The sequence below is a fragment of the Suricata suricatta genome, chromosome 9 (genome assembly GCF_006229205.1).
Source record: "Suricata suricatta isolate VVHF042 chromosome 9, meerkat_22Aug2017_6uvM2_HiC, whole genome shotgun sequence".
In the NCBI taxonomy this organism is placed as follows: Eukaryota; Metazoa; Chordata; class Mammalia; order Carnivora; family Herpestidae; genus Suricata; species Suricata suricatta.
In genome coordinates this window covers 106,161,069-106,181,194 of record NC_043708.1, presented here as the reverse complement: position 1 = coordinate 106,181,194, position 20,126 = coordinate 106,161,069, and the positions used below count along the sequence as shown (strand labels likewise).

Below are 20,126 nucleotides of genomic sequence, written 5' to 3'. Positions count from 1 at the left end.
CAAGCCAGGCACGGTCCATTCCTTGCCTATTAGGAGCTTTTTAAAAATCAGTTTTAAAGGGAGGACCTGTCGGGGCCACCAAGTTTTCTGTCTGCCTCAGGCAAGGATTATCACTCCGTTGAGTGAGCCAGTAAACAACATTTGCATCTGGAGGCTGGAGATTGCCATTTCCTGGTCAAAATAACTTTAGCGACTGTCTTGCTGAGCTAGACGTGAGTGGCCAAGGCACACAAAAGATCAAAACTGTATTCAGTGTTAGTTCTCCATCCCCCAAGATTGCTGAGGCAAAGTCTGGGCGCTTCTTTGATATGCATTCGACTCTGTAGCCTGCCTAGGTCAGCTTGCCTTGTCTTCCCCCCCTGAAGACTATATAAAGAACAGTTCTTTGAATAAACGCTCACTCTTTCGCTCTTTCGCCTGATCGGAGAACCGTGAGTTCTGTCTTTACTCTCTGCGTCTCCCTCTCCTGCCCCCTTTTTCTCTCCCTCCCTCAGGAAAAGGACCCAAGACGATTCTCCTCTCCACCCTGCCGGTCGGTCGGGGCGGACGAAACAGGCGATGCCCCGGGCCGTTGGGTTACAATTGGTGCCTCAACGTGGGGTTCAGTAAAGTAACGCGACACTGAGCTCGCTTGAGGAACGCATCCTAAGAATACAGTGGTGTCTCACAGAACCAGAGGAATGCAGCTGGCCTCAGAAATGCATGGGATCCAGGGCCCGAAGCACTGACAAGATTCTGTCTTCATCTCTTCTTTTCACTCTGTGTCTGCTTCAGTTTTCAGACCTTTCCCAATTTTGGATTCCTGGGGAAGACATTCATTGGCTCAGCTTGAGGGACTCCCCCCTGGTCTAACAGTCTGTAAGGCTCCTATGGGGAAGGAGCCATTCTCAGGTCAGAAGAGCTCCTCAGACTCTGGGAAAAGTCCTCGGTGGCATGGAGAGCTGTCCCCTCTCAAGGTAACAGGGAGACACAGAAGAGGTTTAGTGTGCCAAAGCAGAATGGCCAATGTATTAACAGTTTGGCTCTAAATAGCTAATCAAAGCAAGAGCAGCCTGAGCCCTCATCCAGACCAAGAATGGCTTACAACCTATGGCCATTCCCCAACCGAGGAGGAGAGAGAAAGAAAAGAGGTGCCAAGGATGTGATTAGTAGCTTGACAAAATATGTGCAGCCATCAGCTAGAAGAGCTGCCTGGCGATCCACTGGAATTCCATCATACAAATGGTGTGCGATGTTTATAACCCAAAAGATACTGTGCAATGAGACATAACATCAACCCAGACTGGTCTCTGGTCTTACATGTATTCAGGAGTGTATATTATCACGGGGGGGGGGGGGGGGGGAGATTAAATAATGCTTATTGTTCTGGAGAAGAGGCAAGTGCAGAAAATACAGAAGGACAAACCCAAATAAATCTGAGTCAGACAAAAAAGGTTGCCAGCCTGAATCAGCATGGCAAAGGGCACCCTGGTTTTGCCCGTTACCCCTTCCTCTTCTTCTACCTGCCACCCGGAACGGAAGCCCCCACGTAGGTGCAGCCTCCTCCATGACACCCTTCCTGACTAGCCACAGCCTGGCAGTTTACGTTTCTGAGACTATTCTGCAGATACTGTGCCCCCCGTACATTAAACTCCCAGGGGTAAGGCCCACGGGACAGGCCCTTCCCCACTCTGTCTTAAAGGGCCCGATACACCTTTAATGAGCATTTACTGTCTAGTTATCACTGGATGAACAGAAAATCGTCAGAAATCTGCTTACTGGGCTCAAAAAAAAATCTCAGGTTTGAGAAGGAAGAAATCTCCAGAGATATTCCTTTTAAGATAAAAACTTTATTTTACAATTTTATAAAGCAGCTTTACATTAAGCACAAACAATCCATTTACTTTGTATAGAAACAAAATACCTTTCCATCTGCAAAAAATCCAGTTTTGCTGTATAGAAAACTAACATGTGCACGTTGTGCTTAAATTGCAAAGTCTGTACAGCTTTACAAAGGACCGCCCTTCACAAGGGTGTCCGGTAAACACTTTATTGCATATTTAACACATGGCATCTAACCCACATGGAAAATGGAGGAGAGACAAGAAAAACAAATACAACGAGCATGAAAATAGCAGCTTTCGGTGAAAGTTTGCACACCGACAAAGAAAAGGCCCGCCACACCTGGAGAGTTGTGCTTGTGTCTCACTTCTGTGTTTGTTCACAGACACTGGGTGGTTTTTGGATGAAGCCTTTATGTACAATAATCCTAAAGGGTCAAACTTGACCATTATCTGGAAACTTCTGGCTGGTTTTGCAACTGAAGTGGCAACAGATTTAATTTAACATCAAAGCTAAACTCAAAATAAATGCGAAGAACCAGTACCCATTATCTTAAAACAAAGACACATCGAAAGAAAGAAAACACAAGTAAAATACCTTCCCCATTCTTCTAAGCTCAGAATAAGTAAACATTTCGCATGATTTAAAACCCTAGGGAACTCTGTAGGTGTTTCGGGACTAAAACGCAATCGATGGTCTTGGGCAGTGTTCCTCCGCGCCTGCCCCGCAGGTCACATGCGTGACAATGACCCGAATGCTTGTTAAAAACGCAGATTCTCAGGCTTCACAGGCAGATTTAGTGAATATCCGGCATCTGAATTTCGGGAAGCTCCCAGGTGATTCTGAGGCACCTAAAGTTTGAGAACCAGTGGTCTACACTGGCGGTGCTGCCGCAAGTTCAACATATCCTCTTAGAAAATTCTGGGATCACAAGAAAAATCAAGTTGCTGTTGCAACGTGGAAGGCAGTGTGAAACCAACAGCCATGAAACAGCAACGCCATTTCTAGATCAGAATGTCTTTCCTTTTTCAGTGGAAAAGGACAGCCACGTCGTTAAGGCACTGGTATTTGTCACGGAAGCAGTACCACGCTGTTTTTGCGGGTTCCCTTGGTCTGAAGTACCAGTGTGCAAACACAAGGCAGCGGTCTGGACCGTTCGAGATAATACCAAACAAGATGAAGTAAAAAACGTTTCCAGATTAGAGAAAGTTTATTTTTGAACACTGGGGAAAAAAAAAAAAGGAGTCCAGATATTCTTGTTGAGACATCTAATGTAGAACTACACAGGTCAGAAGCTAGGGGGAACTTAATAACCCGCAACTGCTCTGCTGTGGGCAAAGTAGAGTTGTGGCCACGTTAACTTGGGAGTTTAAGCTTACTTTTCTGTGGCTGGCGTAATACCGTCTTCAGTGCACATCTGTATCGTTTTCTCTGTGCCTGCTCCCTTTGCCACTGATACATATACATTCTGCATATATATTACACTCATACAGATGTCTACACTTCCCGATTTCTAAGTAGTGTGGCTCTGAGTTCAAATGAAGACGCAGTATGTGGGCTCTCGAGGTGCATCTCGTGCACGCCGCGGACAGACGTAATGTGTTTGTCAGACTCCGTCTCCTGAAAGTGGGGGATCTCATATTTCAATCCGTGTAAGTTACAGCAGCGATCTGGTGTGTGTCACACACTAAAACAAAAACAGCAAAATCAACCTCGCTTGATACGGACACTGCCCAGGGTGTGAGGGCTGTGAACCAACTGATGTGAGCTGGTGGGATGGAAATCCAAAATAAACGTCTGGCTACACACGTACAAGGAAAGTGGTAGCATCAATCACTTCTACCCAAGAGCTGAGATAATTTAAAATTAAAATTGTAAAAGAAAAACACAGATGTGCAGAGTCAATGGTCTGGAAAGTTGACAACCAAGAATGACCTAAAAGTAGGGAAAAAACCTGCTATGATTCTTGTAATATCTGACAGAGTATGTTTCTTCACAGAGGGGTAAAAATCCTGAAAGGGCCGTGGGAGTGGACTACCTCCTTAAATAAAATTTCCAAAGTGTCCCAAAAATGTCCCCCTGAAATAGAGAAAACTCTCAAGTGTAGTCTGAAATGAAATACAGAATTCTAGACAGTGACAAAAAGAAACCATCACAGTGGGGGTGGGGAGGGATAGACTGATTATCACATCTTTACTGATTGTAGATCAAGTTTCATAAAACAGATAGTATTTTTGTGATTTCTTGTGCAGGTAAAGTTTCATTTTAGTTGTGCTTACATTATATAACTGTGAAGCCTGAACACTGGTTGTGTTTTTAATATACACGTTTCAAGAAAACCATACATTCAAAATATTCTCCATATATAACAAAATTCAACAAACGCAACACGAAATTTGCCCAGAAAAATAGAAAAGAAACACCATTTTAAAAAGTCGCACACAGTCCACTATTCAGGCTGTGAGTACACATTTACCAGATTACAGCACGTAAGTTTTTTAAAGTTTGCTTCCAACATAAACATAAATAGTCACATTTTAAGAGAGACCCATACTAAGTTTTCAGGTAAGCGCTAGACAGTTGGCCAGTAACAGCTACTCACCAGTGTCTTCCCCAAACCCAGAGGGACGGGACTACCTGTGGGACTGCAGAGGGGGATAAGCAAGGCAAAGTTAAACATCTTTGTTCAGCCATCAACTAAACACTTTTCTGCTCCTAGGGCCACCTAGGTTTCAAAACACCCAACCCAGAGAACGCAATGATCTCCGAAGATGGGTTTCACGTATCACTTGGAGGTAATCCACAAAAACCTAGTACACAACCTTCTGAAACGTGCCTGTGCTCTGCTGACACAGAGCCCATGCTTGTGTACAACAGAGGCTGAAAGACGATTTGGTTCCGAGCTCTAGTTGTGCTTTGCCCTGCTGCCTTTAAGGTAGCTTTTCCACCTCTTGACAAATTCTCTGAAGATTGGGGACTCATCGATGGTGCTGAGGAGCTGCAGCTGGTTGATGTGGGTGGTGTGGTAATCCCAGCGGGCCAGGTTGGGGGCAATGCCAAGCATGAAGTGGCGGAGGTCATAGATGGTCCCTGACCCCGTGTCATACAAGGGGAGCATGGCTTTAAGGGATTCCATACCACGCTCATACAAGGACCTCGCTTCTTTCCCGAGTTTTTCCCCTGCAGTTTCTTTTAAGTCATAGAGCCCGATTAAAGAATACATAAAGCCATTCAAGACGAAAGAGCTGGGTGTGGTGGGGTACTCTTCATACCAGTCATGTTTATTCATAAACACAGCCCGGACTCCGTGCTGCTCTGAAAGAAACTTGTAAGGGGCTGTGGCCCTTAAAGCTGAACTGAGGAATACGTGGTCTTTTGTTAACAGATAGGCCCTGACTAACGTAGAAATGGCTTGCCCTTGGGCCATGGCAGAGTACCAGCCTGGCTCTAAAGACTTGAACCCCTCCCCTAGCTTACGGGTCACCATAATCGGCCAGCCCCCTTTCTCATCCTGGTTCCTTACCAGCCAATCGCTGGCAGCGAAGAATGCAGCCATGTGGGCTGTGGTAGAGATGGTAATGTTGTCAAGGAATCCTTTCCCTTTCGCAATCAACCTAACCACCTTTTTGGGCATGATTTTGGTTGGCTTGACAGCTTTTGTGTTGGAAAGACCCACTCCTTTCCTGAGGTCAGTGACCAGGTCCCTTGTGACCGTGCTCCATGAAGTTCTAGGCCCAATGCCATAGTATATGTCTCTTTCTTTAAAAGCAATTAGCTGGGTATTCGAGACATAATGTACAGTGAAGAGCTGATTCTTTTCTGTGGTCTCGAGCACCACCGACACACTTCCATTTGTCAAGAACTTGAGGTCAAATGAAATAATAAAATCTTTTGTGTTCCCCAGTTGCAAGGATACACCTTCACTGGTTTCTGCAGGGGGAGATATATCAACAAAGACTGGTTAGAATAGGGGCTCTTTGTATTAAAAATACACTGCACCTCAACCCAGCCGCGATAACCATTAACCTTACAAAATGAGCACTTCAATTCTTTGGTTGACCATATCATCACCGTCGTTTTACTAAGGCAACCATAGCATCGTCGTCATCATCATTGTCTTACTAAAGTAGCCATGAACAAATGACAAGAACTGATGAGCCCATCCGTGGTGGCTCATGAGTATCAGGCCTGCCTAGTTTACGTTAGAGGGCTAAGAGCAAATGGATAAGGAATATTGTTGATCCAACTGCCTTTTCTAGATCAAATGCTGGCTGATCAATAATCAAAGGCTTTTCTAATATACCCATTCTTTAAAGAGAAAAAAATAGCCAAAATAGGCTTAGCACATAATATTGTGACAGGTTAGAAGAATGGCTGCACATGAATTAAAAAATTTTAATCTAAATAAGTTAGTATTTACTATATTCTAAGTGTTTTACTAGTCTTTAAAAAATTTTTTTAATGTTTATTTATTTCTGAGACAGAGCATGAGTAGGGAAGGAGCAGAGAGAGAGCAAGAGGGAGACACAGCATCTGAAGCAGGCTAGAGGTTCTGAGCTGGCAGCACAGAGCCTGATGTGGGGCTCAAACTCACAAACTGTGAGATCATGACCTGAGCTGAAGTTGGAAGCTTAACCAACTGAGCACCCAGGCGCCCCAGCACTTCACTAGTCTTAAATCACTTAATCCTCATAATAGGAGTAGTGCTATTATTACTCTTACTTTATGGTTCACAAATTGAGACCCAGGGGAGTTAAGTAACTTGCCTGATGTACAAAACATTGAAATCAAGTTGTCTGACTTCACAATACACTTTTTTTTTAAAGTTTATTTTCAAGTATTCTCTATGCCCAACATGGGGCTCAAAGTCACGACCCAGAGACCAAGAGTTACACATTCTGCCAACTGAGCCAGTCAGATGCCCCTCTACAATACACACTCTTAATTACTGCTAATTGATGCTGAAAACGATAGGTTTGTTTTCAGATATTTGCAGGAGTTGTGAATAAAAGTTCTGAAAATTAAACAATGGACTCATGTAGTCAACAAAAAGTGAGGGAAACTGGGGGAGATGAAGGGGAAAACACAGAATTAAAACCCCACAAAACCTTGTTTGAAGTGTTATTCTACCACTTACTAGCTCTGGAATGTTCAAGAGATATAGTTTCACATGTTAAATATGACTTTGCAAGGTAATTGTGAGGATTTGAAAAAAGACAGTGGCTTGGAACAAAGTAAAAATTGATAGTGATTATGATTATTATTACTCTGAAGCCACTGACCTTCACAAGCTGATAAAACAGTGACAGCTGTTTTATCTGGCAAATTATCAAATAGGAAATGTCTCTTGCATATCTATAGTACAATGACAGCTGACTCCCAAAAAGCAGACTCTCTGAACACTCTGGTCTAGATCTACCAAGAAAAGAAACAGAGCATATTAAAATCAACCAGCAGCAGCAGCAGCACCACCAATATACGTAGTGTACATCTTATATATAACCTTAAAGGCAAATATGAGTTTACATTCACTTGTGTTTTTTTCACATGATCCTTATAATAACCTGAGACCGGTAGAGCAGGAATTACTACTTCCATTTCAGAGACGAAGACACGGAGGCTTTGCAAGGTCAAAAGGGCTGCCCAGAGCCAAAGGCTACTTCATGGTAGAGTAGGGACCAGAAACCAGGATTCCTGGACCAAAGTTCAAGACCATGAAAGAGAAAGGATACTGGAAATGGCATTCTCACGAGCATAATCGTTGGAAGAGTTATTTCTCTCAAAATAGCTACAGAATCAGATCTGCTTTGAGGAGTCCTTTGAGGAAATCTTCCGTGTATCACCAGGAGCAAAGATGGAATGTGGACTGATGGTAGTGGACCCGGTGTCATCAGCTTGGAGAGTCTTCGCATGTTGAGTTGGTTGTTAACCTCTCTCAACACTGGACTGTACCAGTATGGACATAAAATGATCCAAGGCTCTTAATTATTTCATTTGACAGAACAGACAATCATGGAAATTTTTTAAGGAATGCGAACATCTTGATAGACTTACATGTCAAATGATGCTTTGAGTGATTTTTTGAAAAGTGATTTCAGAAGCATATTTCTAATAAAGATCCATTTTATCCAGAAAAATGTGAACATACAACTTCTCTCTTTACTAATTGTTTTCTTACAGCTACAGTAAAATGGAATCTGATGCTCGATAAAACATTCCTAGAATGCTGTAGGATTCGGAATTCACTGACGAATCACTCAAGTTTAAATTATATTCAGCAGAGAAGACATTTTGAGTGTTTATTTTTTTCATTCTTAGGGTAATGCCTCATTAATAAGACAGTATTACTAATCATGACCAATTCATTCTCATGAAACTGACTAACAGTGATCCATTTTTAGAAGTCCAAAGGGAGGCTTCTGAGTAGCTCAGTTGGTTAAGTGACTGACTTTGGCTCAGGTCAAGATCTCACGATTCATGGGTTGGAGCCCTGTGTTGGGCTCTGTGCTGACAGCTTAGAGCCTGGAGCCTGCCTTCAGATTCTGTGTCTCCCTGTCTCTCTGCCCCTCCCCCACTTGTACTCTATCTCTCTCTTTCTCAAAAATAAGAAATAAAATATTTAAAAAATTAAAAAGTTCAAATGGGAGGAAGCACAATTACCTATTTTCCTCCCAGAATTCCCTAATTTTCACTTTATTAATACAAATCTAATGAAACGATATGGCCACAATTACATAATGTTTCACTATAACAGATTAGTTCAAAGAACTTCGTAATGAATGATGTCATGGGATGTAAGCTTTCAAAAACTGACTATTTTCCTAAAACCCCATCACCACCAGAGGGGGCTACTGAGCCACACAGGGGAAGAGACTTCCCAATTCCCAACATAAATCAAACAATGGTAGTCTTCACCACCCTCTTCCAAGTCTTTAATTCCCATTTTATAGATATACAGAGTGGTTACATAACCTGTCAACGCCGCTTGGAAGGATCCAAATGGTAGCAAAAGGGATGTGAGTGTGGTTGTGGTAACCACTCTGGAAATGTAGCAGGCAAGGTCTGAGCTCTATTGAAGGTGTTATGCTATCTGGAGACGCCTGCTCTCAACCTATTGATAGAAAGTGTTGGGTTTCCCATTTTTTGAAATCCATGACTCCTCCTCTCTCTGAACAGTTAAACCTGGGAGTTACTACAAGTGTCTATTCTTGGTATATGTGTCCTTTAGGCCAACAAAGGATGATACATTTCAGAACAGTCTTTAAATCAATGTTTTCACTTACAGCACAAATCATTATCATTCATTCATTTTAACCTACAGGTTTACTAAGCTGAGAGACCCTCCCTACTCAGAACCCTGAGGAATACCGAGAGATAAGGGCCAGGCAGAACAGGGGAAGCAAATCTGAGAAAGAATGGCTACACAGAGGGAGGGGAGAAAGTGAGGTCATGGACATGAAGTGAAGAAAGTGCATCAGGAAAGGGAAAGCTAATTTAATTTAATGGGGTATGACAGGTATAAAGTTTCAATTCATTCAATTTTAAAATTAGGAGAGTAACAAAACATTATTCAACAAACAAAACAATAAAAAAAATGTGATGTAGACCCATGTTCTGGTTCTTTCTTCTAGAGGGCTTTATTTCCTTTCAGGGGAAAAAGTAAAGTCCCCAAAAGAAAAACTAAAAGGCCAACAGCATCCAGCCCCTGGTCCTCCAGAGACTGACCTCATTGAGGCCAATGCTTCCATATACAAGTTGCAATTTCTTCTCAGCAGTGATTCTCTGAATTATCCCCCATGAGGCCTATACTCTCTGAAAAGCCTCATCTTCCCTTCCTGTACTTCAAATACAACAGTCTCACTGCTTTGGTTTCCTCTTCCTGCGCCGAGCAACAACTCCCATGTAACTCCAACTTGCCCACACAGCTTGGCTCAAATACACCTCCATGCATGCCCGAGACAGCAAAACAAACACCCCGTTCCCTATCAGCACACTCCACCAACAAGGAGCTCCAACTGTGAGGAGCTTGTGTTCACCGACAGAGGGCCCGTCCCAGAGTTCCCTCCCCCGCATACTGAAAAACCTTAGGAAGCAGCTGATCTCCAGCTCTGGGCTGTAGATGAAGAGCTGACGTGAGGTCCCTCACACAGTATGAGGAGACTTCTCTTTTGTGTTACCCAGGGCATCCAATGAAATCTACTGCTCTAAATAGAATAGAGTTCAAAACAAAAGACTGTTCTAGAAAAGTTTCTCAACACGTGAAATCAAGATGAGAGCTGTTTCTCACCCTAATCCAGACATTATTAATTAGTGCAAAAATAAGCTCCCTGGGTACATACAAAAACAAATGCCCTTTTGCTTAATCTAATCATTTTCTGCTACAATAACCTCTTCAGTATCATAAGCTAAATATTCTTGAACATCTCCATGTATTTTCTCACCAGTCAAGCCCGCTGTTTTCTAATAAGCAGAGATGCTCCATGTCCTGGAATATCATAGAATACCACAGGAGACAAGAAGTTCTAGTCACAGTAAAAACTAAAGGTCACCCATTATTTGCACTGCATTAAGCGCTCATAAATCTACTGCTTAAGGCCATCTAGAATGAGTAGATTTGTATTGTGGCTTTCAAGGTCTGTAAATCACACAGTCATCAATAAAGGACAAGGAGAGAATACAGAAGAGGTCTCATAACCTTTACTCTTGTTTTATTTACCAGCTGCAAAACTGGGAGGAGGGAATCAGTTCTGTTCTTGACAACATTTCCCCCATAGAGAATTAAGCCTGAGGTGCTAACTAAAATTATTTCATTGTCTTTTTAAGTAATCGACTCATTAATTCTCATGGATATTGATTAGAGGAGAAAAATACATTACATCCTAATTAATGAGACTGTCTTACTAAAAGGGGAAATGTTGCATAAAGTTAATTTGATTTTATAAATGACTTTATTAATGAAATGGTTTTATATGAAGTTTGAGGCAATCTAGTGCATTAACAAAACTCAATATGAGAAGCAGGCCTGGTTGCTAATGCCATAGTATTTTGAAAGAAATCAAAAACTGCTGGTAAAAAAACAGACAAAGGAAAGGATGGCTCTCTATAAAGAAAACTTCTCCCTTAATGCAAAATAGTTTAAAAGTTAAAGAATAAATATTGCACCAAAATACTGTAATAAACCAATGAGGGTCATTCCTATGGGACATAGATCCCTGGAAGGAGACACATACCATGTAGTAACCTGGATCTTAATATTTAGTCTCTGGCTTGGCTTTTCACACAGTAATTTTCTTTTTCAATAACCCTGAATTTTTAGCTATTTTTTTTCTAGGGATTTCACTTGGGTGACACCATTTGTTTCTTTATATAGCTAGAATAAAAAGGGTCTGCTAATGTGCTTTTTAAAACCATAAAAGCAATTTTAAAGGAGTATCAGGTACCATAAATCAACATAAAATTAGCAGACACATATAATAATCATCACTTACCTGGAGCAATGAACTGCTTAACATTGGTGAATCTAGACTTATCAGCCACACTAGCCATAAAGCAGCCCTTTGGCACAGCCCAGTCATTCGGCTTGCTGTTTCTGTCTCTGTCTTCTGCTGTTTCGTACACCTCTATGTGAGGGGGTTTCTCAGTTAGGTTCTTGCTGTAATGACTCAACCCATACTGTGCGATCTGGATTGGGTAGAAATAGCCCTGAGGTCCCCACTGTGTAGATAAAGGTACACCTACAAAATAGAGAAACAAAATAACCACCCACCTCTGGACATTTCCAGGTATACATGCTATAGGGTTATCGGCAGCCTTTAGGCTTTCGTATTATACTGTTTTCATAATTATTAAAACTAGTCCTGAGGTACTCAGGTACGAAAAACACAATTAAGGTTTACTCATTCTTGTTCAGTATCTGACACACAGAAATGCAATGACGTTTGACATAGCTACAGGTGTCCCGTTTCATACATTCAAATTTTGTACAATTTGAATACATGTAGATAATGTTACTACAGGTTTATCCTAAAATATTAATTCTGAGGTTTTCTTAAATGTTAATTACATACTCCTCTTTCTCTCCCGTCAAGATGATACAACTGTATCATCTGAGGGTTAAAGAATTTGCTACGGGGCCAGGGACGACTCTCAAAGTATAAGCACAGTTTGCCATTCTTCTTCGTATCCTTATGTCAAAATGTGATTCCTGAGAACAAGGAGTGTTTTTTAAATGAATTAAAGTTGCATATCTAACCAGAGATTTTTGACATAATTCATTAATGGATTATCTCTTGTAAAGTTCTAAGCAAAACTTTTAAATGTCTGTTATTAGTGTTTATTGTGTTAATTCTACATGGGGAATACAATAATGCCACATTGCACAGAATACTGTACTGCTGCATCATGGTCTATGTGTTTAGAAATAAACTCCTTTCTGCAGGGCTGAAGTAAACTGATAAGCATCAGATGGACATAGCAGAAATTAAGAACCTACAAAATCATATGTGCGATGTAGTTTCAAAACAGTTTAAGGAATTAGGAACTATAGTAACCTAAGCTACAGATAAGCTTTTAATATAATGACAAAGGTTGCATCATGAATCAGTGGGGAAAAAAGATTATGCAATACATGTGAGGGGAGCAATCTGAAATTATACCGACCTTGTACCATTTACCAAAATACAAATCTATTTGGCTGGCCTAAAAAGCTGAATGTAAAAAACCAAAACCCTAATAAAACTAATAGAGAAAATACAGATGAACAGCTGATCATAATGTGACAATGACTTTCTAAGCATAAACGTAAAAACAAAAAAAAAATCTGTGAGTTTAGTAAATAAACTAAAAACCTCTAAAACTAAAAAATCACAAGTAAAAAGATAACCAAAATGAAGAAAATACCTTTAACAAATGCAACAAAGTATTATTAACCTTACTATATACATAAAAGTTCACACAAATATTTAAAAAGCCCACTTAAGTACATTAGAAAAAGGGGGAAACAACATGAAGATCATTTTATGATGATTTAAAGCATATGAAAAAGATACCTGACTTTACTAATTGTTACAGAAGCAAATCATGAGATCCTTTGTAAACAGATTAAAAAAAACAATGCTCCTTAAAGAGAAACAGTAAAAACAAAAAACCCCGTTCCATGATGGCAAGAGCTGGGTGACCAGAGTGGCCTCATGCTCTGCTACTGGAAACATGAGTAGTTCAACCTCTTTGGAAAGCAGTTTAACAAAATAGATCAATTTCTATTATTTAAATGACAATTTATTTCCTACGAAACTACTCTTAGAATATTAATTAAAATAGAAATGATGAACTATGAATATCAATAGCATTATGTATAAAAGCAAAAAAACTGGAAATGACCTAAGCGGCCAACTAAAGAGAAAGGCTAAATATATATCCTATATCATGGCATATTCCTACTATGAATATTAGTCATTAACATATTCAGTAAATATTTAAAAGCAAGGGGGAATAATCAATATATTTTAGATGAATAAAGGAACATACAAAATTGACTACACAGCATGCTCTGTATTTTAAAAAACAACAACAAAAAGATTGGGAAAACACATTAACCTATTAACAGTGGTTATGGGTGCTTTTTACTTTTTCTTTAGCATTCAAACATCTATTAATTTTATACATTTTACATAATTTACATGAAAAGGCTTGATGATGGATATCTCTGAAATCTCTAAGAAAACATTACCATCTTGGACACTGTACGGAAGTATCATTACAACTATGTTAAAACATAGACCTAAGTACAAAGACCTCCAGAAAATAAATAAAATGGTAACAATTATCTTGAAGTGGTATGAATATATGTGAATTTGGCCCTTCCCTCTTCTGAACATTTGGTAAAGATATTATTAAAAAAAACTTTAAAAATTATGAAATTAAAATCACTTTTTATAGAATGAGGAAAATAAAATTTAAACTAAGCAAAGTAACCTTAAAACACACTAAGTTCTTTCCTCTGATTAAATGATGTATTTCAAAGTCAAATTCAATTTGGCGTTCTGATCAATCTTAGGTTTGAAATACAAATTCCAAAATGTACTAATTATACTCATCACGAACTCCCACGCTTCGGGTTTAAAGACAACATGCCACAGACTGTAGGAGTGTACTATAAAGGTTCGGAGAAAATGGTGCCTGTGTGTTACCTTATTCTGACGACTTTAAACCTCCATCCAGAGAGGCTACCTGGCTAAATCTAGGTAGTAAGACTGCTTTGGTACATCGGTCCACTGGTTTCCTCTCATAGGGCAATAATTGTATATTTTAACGCAAAATTTTTGGAGATGCTGTGCCTTGACCTAGGCAGGTTACTGGAATAATCCTATTTGCTCAGGCATGGTCTTGCAGCCCCTCAAATCACATCATCCAGAACGCTGCCCCAGGTTCGGAGTTGACCTGGTCCACCTTGCTAAGTCAGAGTGATGAATGGTCTCCTGAAAGTAAGCCATGGATGTCCTTGCTATGTAATTCACACCTACAATTTTCTTATTCCTCAACACAATCAAGATAGAAAAAGGCAGAGGAGTAGACAAATACCAACCTTCAACTCCACTTATGCACTTGACTCTGTCTCGGACTTCCACATTGTAGCCTTCAAAGGACATAAACACACCATCAGGGTGATAAGGGGCTCTCTGCGCATAGACTTTGGAATAGCTGTGAGAGAATTCAAACCGATCGTAGCCATCATACTGAACCACCTTTCCATACACGTCAAAATATTTCTCTACCCAACTGAATGGAAGGAAGACTTCATTCCCCTCTCTTCTCCCTTTAATTGTGTGTTCATCATTTATGAGACAGTCAATTTCTTCGTATTTGAGCCCTAACACCTTGCTTCCCCCATTGCTGTTGAAGTTCCCAACAACAGGGGGTGCTTTCTGCTGTTCCTGAGGGAATGCCTCCTCAGACTGTCTGGCCATGTGGTTCACATAGTTGTTACTCTCAGATGCTGCTGCTCTTTTCTCTAATCCATCCGCTCTGAAGCCACTACTCAAGTGCCGTGGAAACTGGATAGCTTTATCGCTGGAACATTTATTCCACAAAAGTACTGTGACCAAAGTGAAGAGTGTGCAGATGATAATCAAAGTCTTATAGTTGACCCGAGCTGCCAAGCAACGCATATTTCAGACCATACCTATGGAGGCAAGAAGAAAAATTCATGCAAAGATGTGCTGCAGACATTTCACAGGATAAGGTTTTCTTTATTTTTTTAAATACTGAACCACATTAGGGCAATTTTATTCACTGCAGTAATCTGATCAGATTTAAAATTGCTAACTCAAACTTTTAAAATACTTAGCATGATCCTCTAAAGTAGAGATTCTCAAACTTTCTGTTTATGGCCCTTAGTAATTAAGATACTTAGTATCTTAGTAATTGTTTCGAAGTCCCCAGGCTAAAAGAAATATCAAGGACCTAAGTCCGTGGCCCCAAATAACTTAATACATTATTATTGTCCGAACAAGTTAGTAGCTGTTTGAAAACTGTACACAGTGGCTTTTGTGAAGGTAAACACTGATATCCATGCTGCCAAACCCAACAGGGAACTCAGTGCCCATCCTACTGCTCTCTCGGCAGCGCAAACAGTCAAAAACTCTTTCCCACTGGAAACACTTTCTTCTCGTGGCTTGCAGGGCACCATCCTCTCACGGACTTCCTTATATGCCACTGGCTGCTCCTCCTCAGTCATCTCCGGCCATTCTTTCTCATCTCCCTAGACCTTAAGTGTTAGTGTGCCTTAATGTCTCAGTCCTCATGCCTCTTTCTTCATCTCTATTCACTCCTAGGCGATCTCATCCAACCTCATGGCTTTAAATACACTTTATATGCTATCTACTTCCCAAATTCCATCTGTAAGCCAGAACTTTCTTCAGAACTGCAGACATATACATCTAAGTATCAATCCAAGTGGCTGAGATCTTTACTTGGAGATCAAATGGGCTTTTGAAACACCCAAACCTTAACTCCTGATCTTTCCCCCCAATCTGTTTCTCTTTTCCTATGGCTCACACCAGAAACCTCTCCTCCATTCTTACTCACCCCGTATCCAATTAGTCAGGAAACGCCAGTGGTTCTACCTTCAAATTATACCCAGACTCTGACCTCTTTTAACCAACTCCATCATTGCTACATCAGAGCTACTGCCATCTTTCACTTAGAATCTGATGATGTCCAAACTGGTCTCCTTATTTCTATCCTTGCTCTACTATCCTACCCCAAGTCTATTCCCAACATAGCCATTGGAATGATGATTTTATTTTTTAAGTTTATTTATTTTGATGGATACAGAGATAAAGTGGGTACGGGAGGGGCAGAGAGAAAGAGAATCCCAAGTAGGCTCTGCGCTGACAGTGAGCACAGTGAGGGCTCGAACTCACGCACAGCGAGACCATGACCAGAGTTGAAATCAAAAGCCGGACGCCTGACTGAGCCTCCCAGGTGCCCCAGAATGATGCTTTTAAATGTAAGCCAGATCATGTCACTCTAGTCAAAACGGGAGAAGAATCTGATGCTGTTGCCCCTGCCGGCCATATAATGTACTAGCCAGTTGTGATTACAATGTAGGAGTCCTGAGTTGCCTTTTGCTGAAGTCATTGGGAACAATGGAAAATTATGGGATTAGTCTCCTCACTTTTGCCACAGTAGCTCTATAATTCATTTTATGTGTATATCTACAACTACTTATTTTACTGTTTGTAACTATTCATCCCCTTTTTTCTTTCAATACTCTTGGCAGCAATGAAACTTAAAAAAGAAAAATCAAACCCCAAAAAGAAAATGTTTAATGAAAAACTACACAATAATTTTCCACTTTTTAAGAAAGCTGATGGTGAGGGGTGCCTGGGTGGCTCAGTGAGTTAAGCATCTGACTTTGGCTTAGGTCATGATCTTACAGTCCATCCGTGGGTCTCAGCCCTGCATCTGGCTCTCTGCTGTCAGCAGATCCTCTGTCCCCCTCTCTCTCTGCCCCTCCCCTGCTTGTGCTGTCTCTCTCAAAAATAAATAAGTAGTTTTAAAAAAGAAAGTTGATAATGAACGTGTAATTCCCTCTCTCTCTCACTTGAATTCATGACCCCAAGATTAAGAGTAACATGCTCTACTGACTGCCAGCCAGGTGCCCTCACTCATTTAATTCCAAGAGAAGGTACCTTTGAGTTTTTATATGTCTAAAATAAACTTCAGTCTGCTCTCACCTTTGATTTACAGTTTGGCAAGATATAGAATCCCTGGTTACACATTATTCTCTTTCGAAAAGTTGTAGGCCGTGTTTTATTATCTTAAGTATTAAGAATTACTGATGAGAAGGGGGTGTGTGAGTGGCTCAGTTGGTTGAGCATCCAACTCTTGGTTTAGGGTCAGGTCATAATCTCAAGGTTTGGGAGTTTGAGCACCGCATCAGACTCTGTGCTGGGAGTGCAGAGTCTTCTTGGGATTCTCGCTCTCCCTGTCTACCCCTCCCTTGCTCACTTAAAAAAAAAGTTTTTAAAGTTACTGATGAGAGGTTTCATTTCAATATGATACTTGTCACTTTGACATGATTTTTCTCTGAATTTTTTATCCTTAAAATTCTGTAGCTTCCCAAGAAAGTATTACATTATGATATTTGATTCACTATTTCAGCACTTGTTGTGCCCTTTCAATCTGAAAATGTGTGTTCTCCTATTTTTGTTTAATGGGTGTAGTTCTCTTCCTGCAGCCTTTGAGTATATTAGAGTTCCTTTCTTGTTGTCTCTGATTAGCTCTATTTTCTCCAGTGACAATTTTTCTGTTTATTTTAGTCTCGCTTTCATGCCATCCGTTTTTCTCACATGCCTGGTGATCTTTGGTTACTCATTTATATTTACATTTGAATGATTCATTTTGGCCAACACAGATTTCCTCTATCGTTTTTAGATGGTCTGACTTCCGGCTAGACTGCTCTGAGAAGGGCTCTGTGTGGGGAAGGCACAGGCTGACTGGCAGGGGTCCTTTAGGATGCATGGTGGGGGGCCAGCAGGCCTTCTAAATGCCAGAAGAAAGATGGCTTTTTTCTTTTGTTATGGAGATATAAGTTGTACTTTAGGAGCCTTAGCTTTTCTCAATTTCTCTAAAGAAAATCTGTTGATGTTTGGCCTGGGGTTCATGCCTGCTATTAAGAAGTCTAAGTGCAGGGATGACAGTGTGGAGAAATGAGAGCCTTCTCGTACTCGAACAGAGATCCAGAAGCCTCTTCAATTATCACTCCTTGGTATTCTTCCTATTGATTGTTATTGGTTTCTTCATTTCTTATTTCTATAGATTTTATTCCAGTAAGGCATCAAGAGGGAACGTAGGCAAAAACAGGGTTTTGGTCCATCTTGGAAATCATACACAGATTTAAGAGCCAGAATCCAATAATCCAATAACACTTTATCATCTGCATTGTTATTACTAGAAAATTTACTGAATGCTAAAAAATCAAAGCATAGTAGAGTGAACCTTCAGAAGTCATATACTTATAAAAGATTTCTTTATGTTATAGTACAAGGAAACCAACACACTAAATGGCGTTTATCTTTAAAAAAAAAAAAAAAAGCAGTCCTCTGTTAAAAACACTTATGTGTCAACATTTGAATCATTTCTCAGGTCTACCTAACATTTAGACCAATTAAAATAGAAACATAAAGATTTTTTGTCCCAATTTTGAGAAGTGCCCTTTCTCTCTGACTCAAATGAGAGTAAACCTGCCTATGGAACTAGGCTACAATTATAATGAGACACAAGGTGGGAAAATAAAGAAAAAAATGAAAATAAAAAGGTTTGGGGAAAAACGAAAAAAAAAGTTTCAATAACCTCTATGCCCATATTTTAGTTATCAATTCTGTAACAAAAGCAATGAGGGCTTCTTAGAGAAATGGATGATTCCAGGTCTAGGGACCTGTCATGCCCGAAAATAAAGAAAACTTAATAAATATCAATGGGCTCATAACCCAGGGGACAAAAAAAAAAAAAGCAGAAGGAGAAAGATAAAATGAGATGAGAAACACTGACAATAGTTGAAACCGAAAGATATATTGAAGGTTCACTACATTATTCTCTATACTTTCATTTGTTTGAACTTTTCTGTAATTAAAAATAGTATCATAGCAAAAAGACACAAGAATCCCCCTGAAAGATCTCTTTCCCCATTAGCCAAAGTTGTGAGAATTATGACTGTTAACTGAAACACACTGAAACAAAAAAAAATCTGAGCCTCCAATGATACTCAAAGAGGAGAAAGTCAGAAAAAAAAGCCCTGATGTCATCTTCTGACTGAGCTGGTGCAAACTGGTAACGAAATGAAAGAATTTATTTATCTACCTGGCCTTGTAAGAGAAGCAGCCAACAGCCCCATATGAAAAAGAATTCTGTTACAGAAAAAGAGTGGCTAATGATGCAGAAGAAAATTTTTAAAAATATCAAAGTTAGCATTTATGTGATCCCTCATGAAAGTAAATTTTTTAAATTATTTATTTTTTAATATATTTTTATATTTATTTTTGAGAGACAAAGAGATACAGCGTGAGCAGGGGAGGATCAGAGAGACAGAGACACAGAATCCAAAGACAGGCTCCAGGTTCTGCTAGCTGTCAGCACAGAGCCCTATGTGGGGCTTGAACCTATGAACTGTGAGATCATGACCTGAGCCAAAGTCGGAGGCTTACCCGACTGAGCCACCCAGGTATCTCAAGAAATTTACTAATTTAGACAAGCATTATATTCAGGTATATGTTTCATAGGGACCTAGTGATTCATACTGTGCAAGGTAACACCAAATACATTCTTTTCTTTTTTTTTTTTTAATTTAATGTTTATTTTGGGGGGGGAGAGAGAGAGAAAGAGAGAGAGAGAAAGAGAGGGAGTGAGAGAAAACATGAGCAAGGGAGGGAGACACGGAATCTGAAGCAGGCTCCAGGCTCTGAGTTGTCAGCACAGAGCCCGACGTGGGGCTCGAACTCACAAACTGTGAGATCATGACCTGAGCTGAAGTCGGAAGCTTAACCGACTGAGCCACCCAGGCGCCCCCAAATACATTATCTTCTAGTAGTAAGAAGAAAAAGTTGAGACTCTACAATGAAGGGATCAGATTCATTACCCTAATTCAGTGCTCAAATGCAGTCTCATTTATGGTGACTCATCAAGTGGTTTCTGAGGAGTTAAAGTAAAAAGTAAATAACCTATCATATAACCCAGCTAAAAATGTTTTTTCTTTACTTTATAAAGTTTCATATTTTTTAACATATGCAATTATTTTCCATCCT

At 40.1% G+C, this 20,126-nt stretch overlaps 1 protein-coding gene across 2 annotated transcripts in view; it reads right to left on the bottom strand.

Moving 5' to 3' along the window:
• Positions 1-1,809: 1,809 nt before the first annotated feature.
• Positions 1,810-20,126, bottom strand: part of GLCE (glucuronic acid epimerase) — a 106,088-nt gene continuing 87,771 nt past the window's right edge. For both annotated transcript variants that reach the window (XM_029952106.1, XM_029952105.1), the window contains 3 exons: positions 14,405-15,001; positions 11,310-11,555; positions 1,810-5,751 (listed from right to left, as the gene is read on the bottom strand). In XM_029952106.1, the coding sequence (XP_029807966.1) occupies positions 4,727-5,751; positions 11,310-11,555; positions 14,405-14,987 (1,854 nt within the window). In that variant the 5' untranslated portion in view covers positions 14,988-15,001 and the 3' untranslated portion in view covers positions 1,810-4,726. The remainder of the gene's footprint in view (positions 5,752-11,309; positions 11,556-14,404; positions 15,002-20,126) is intronic.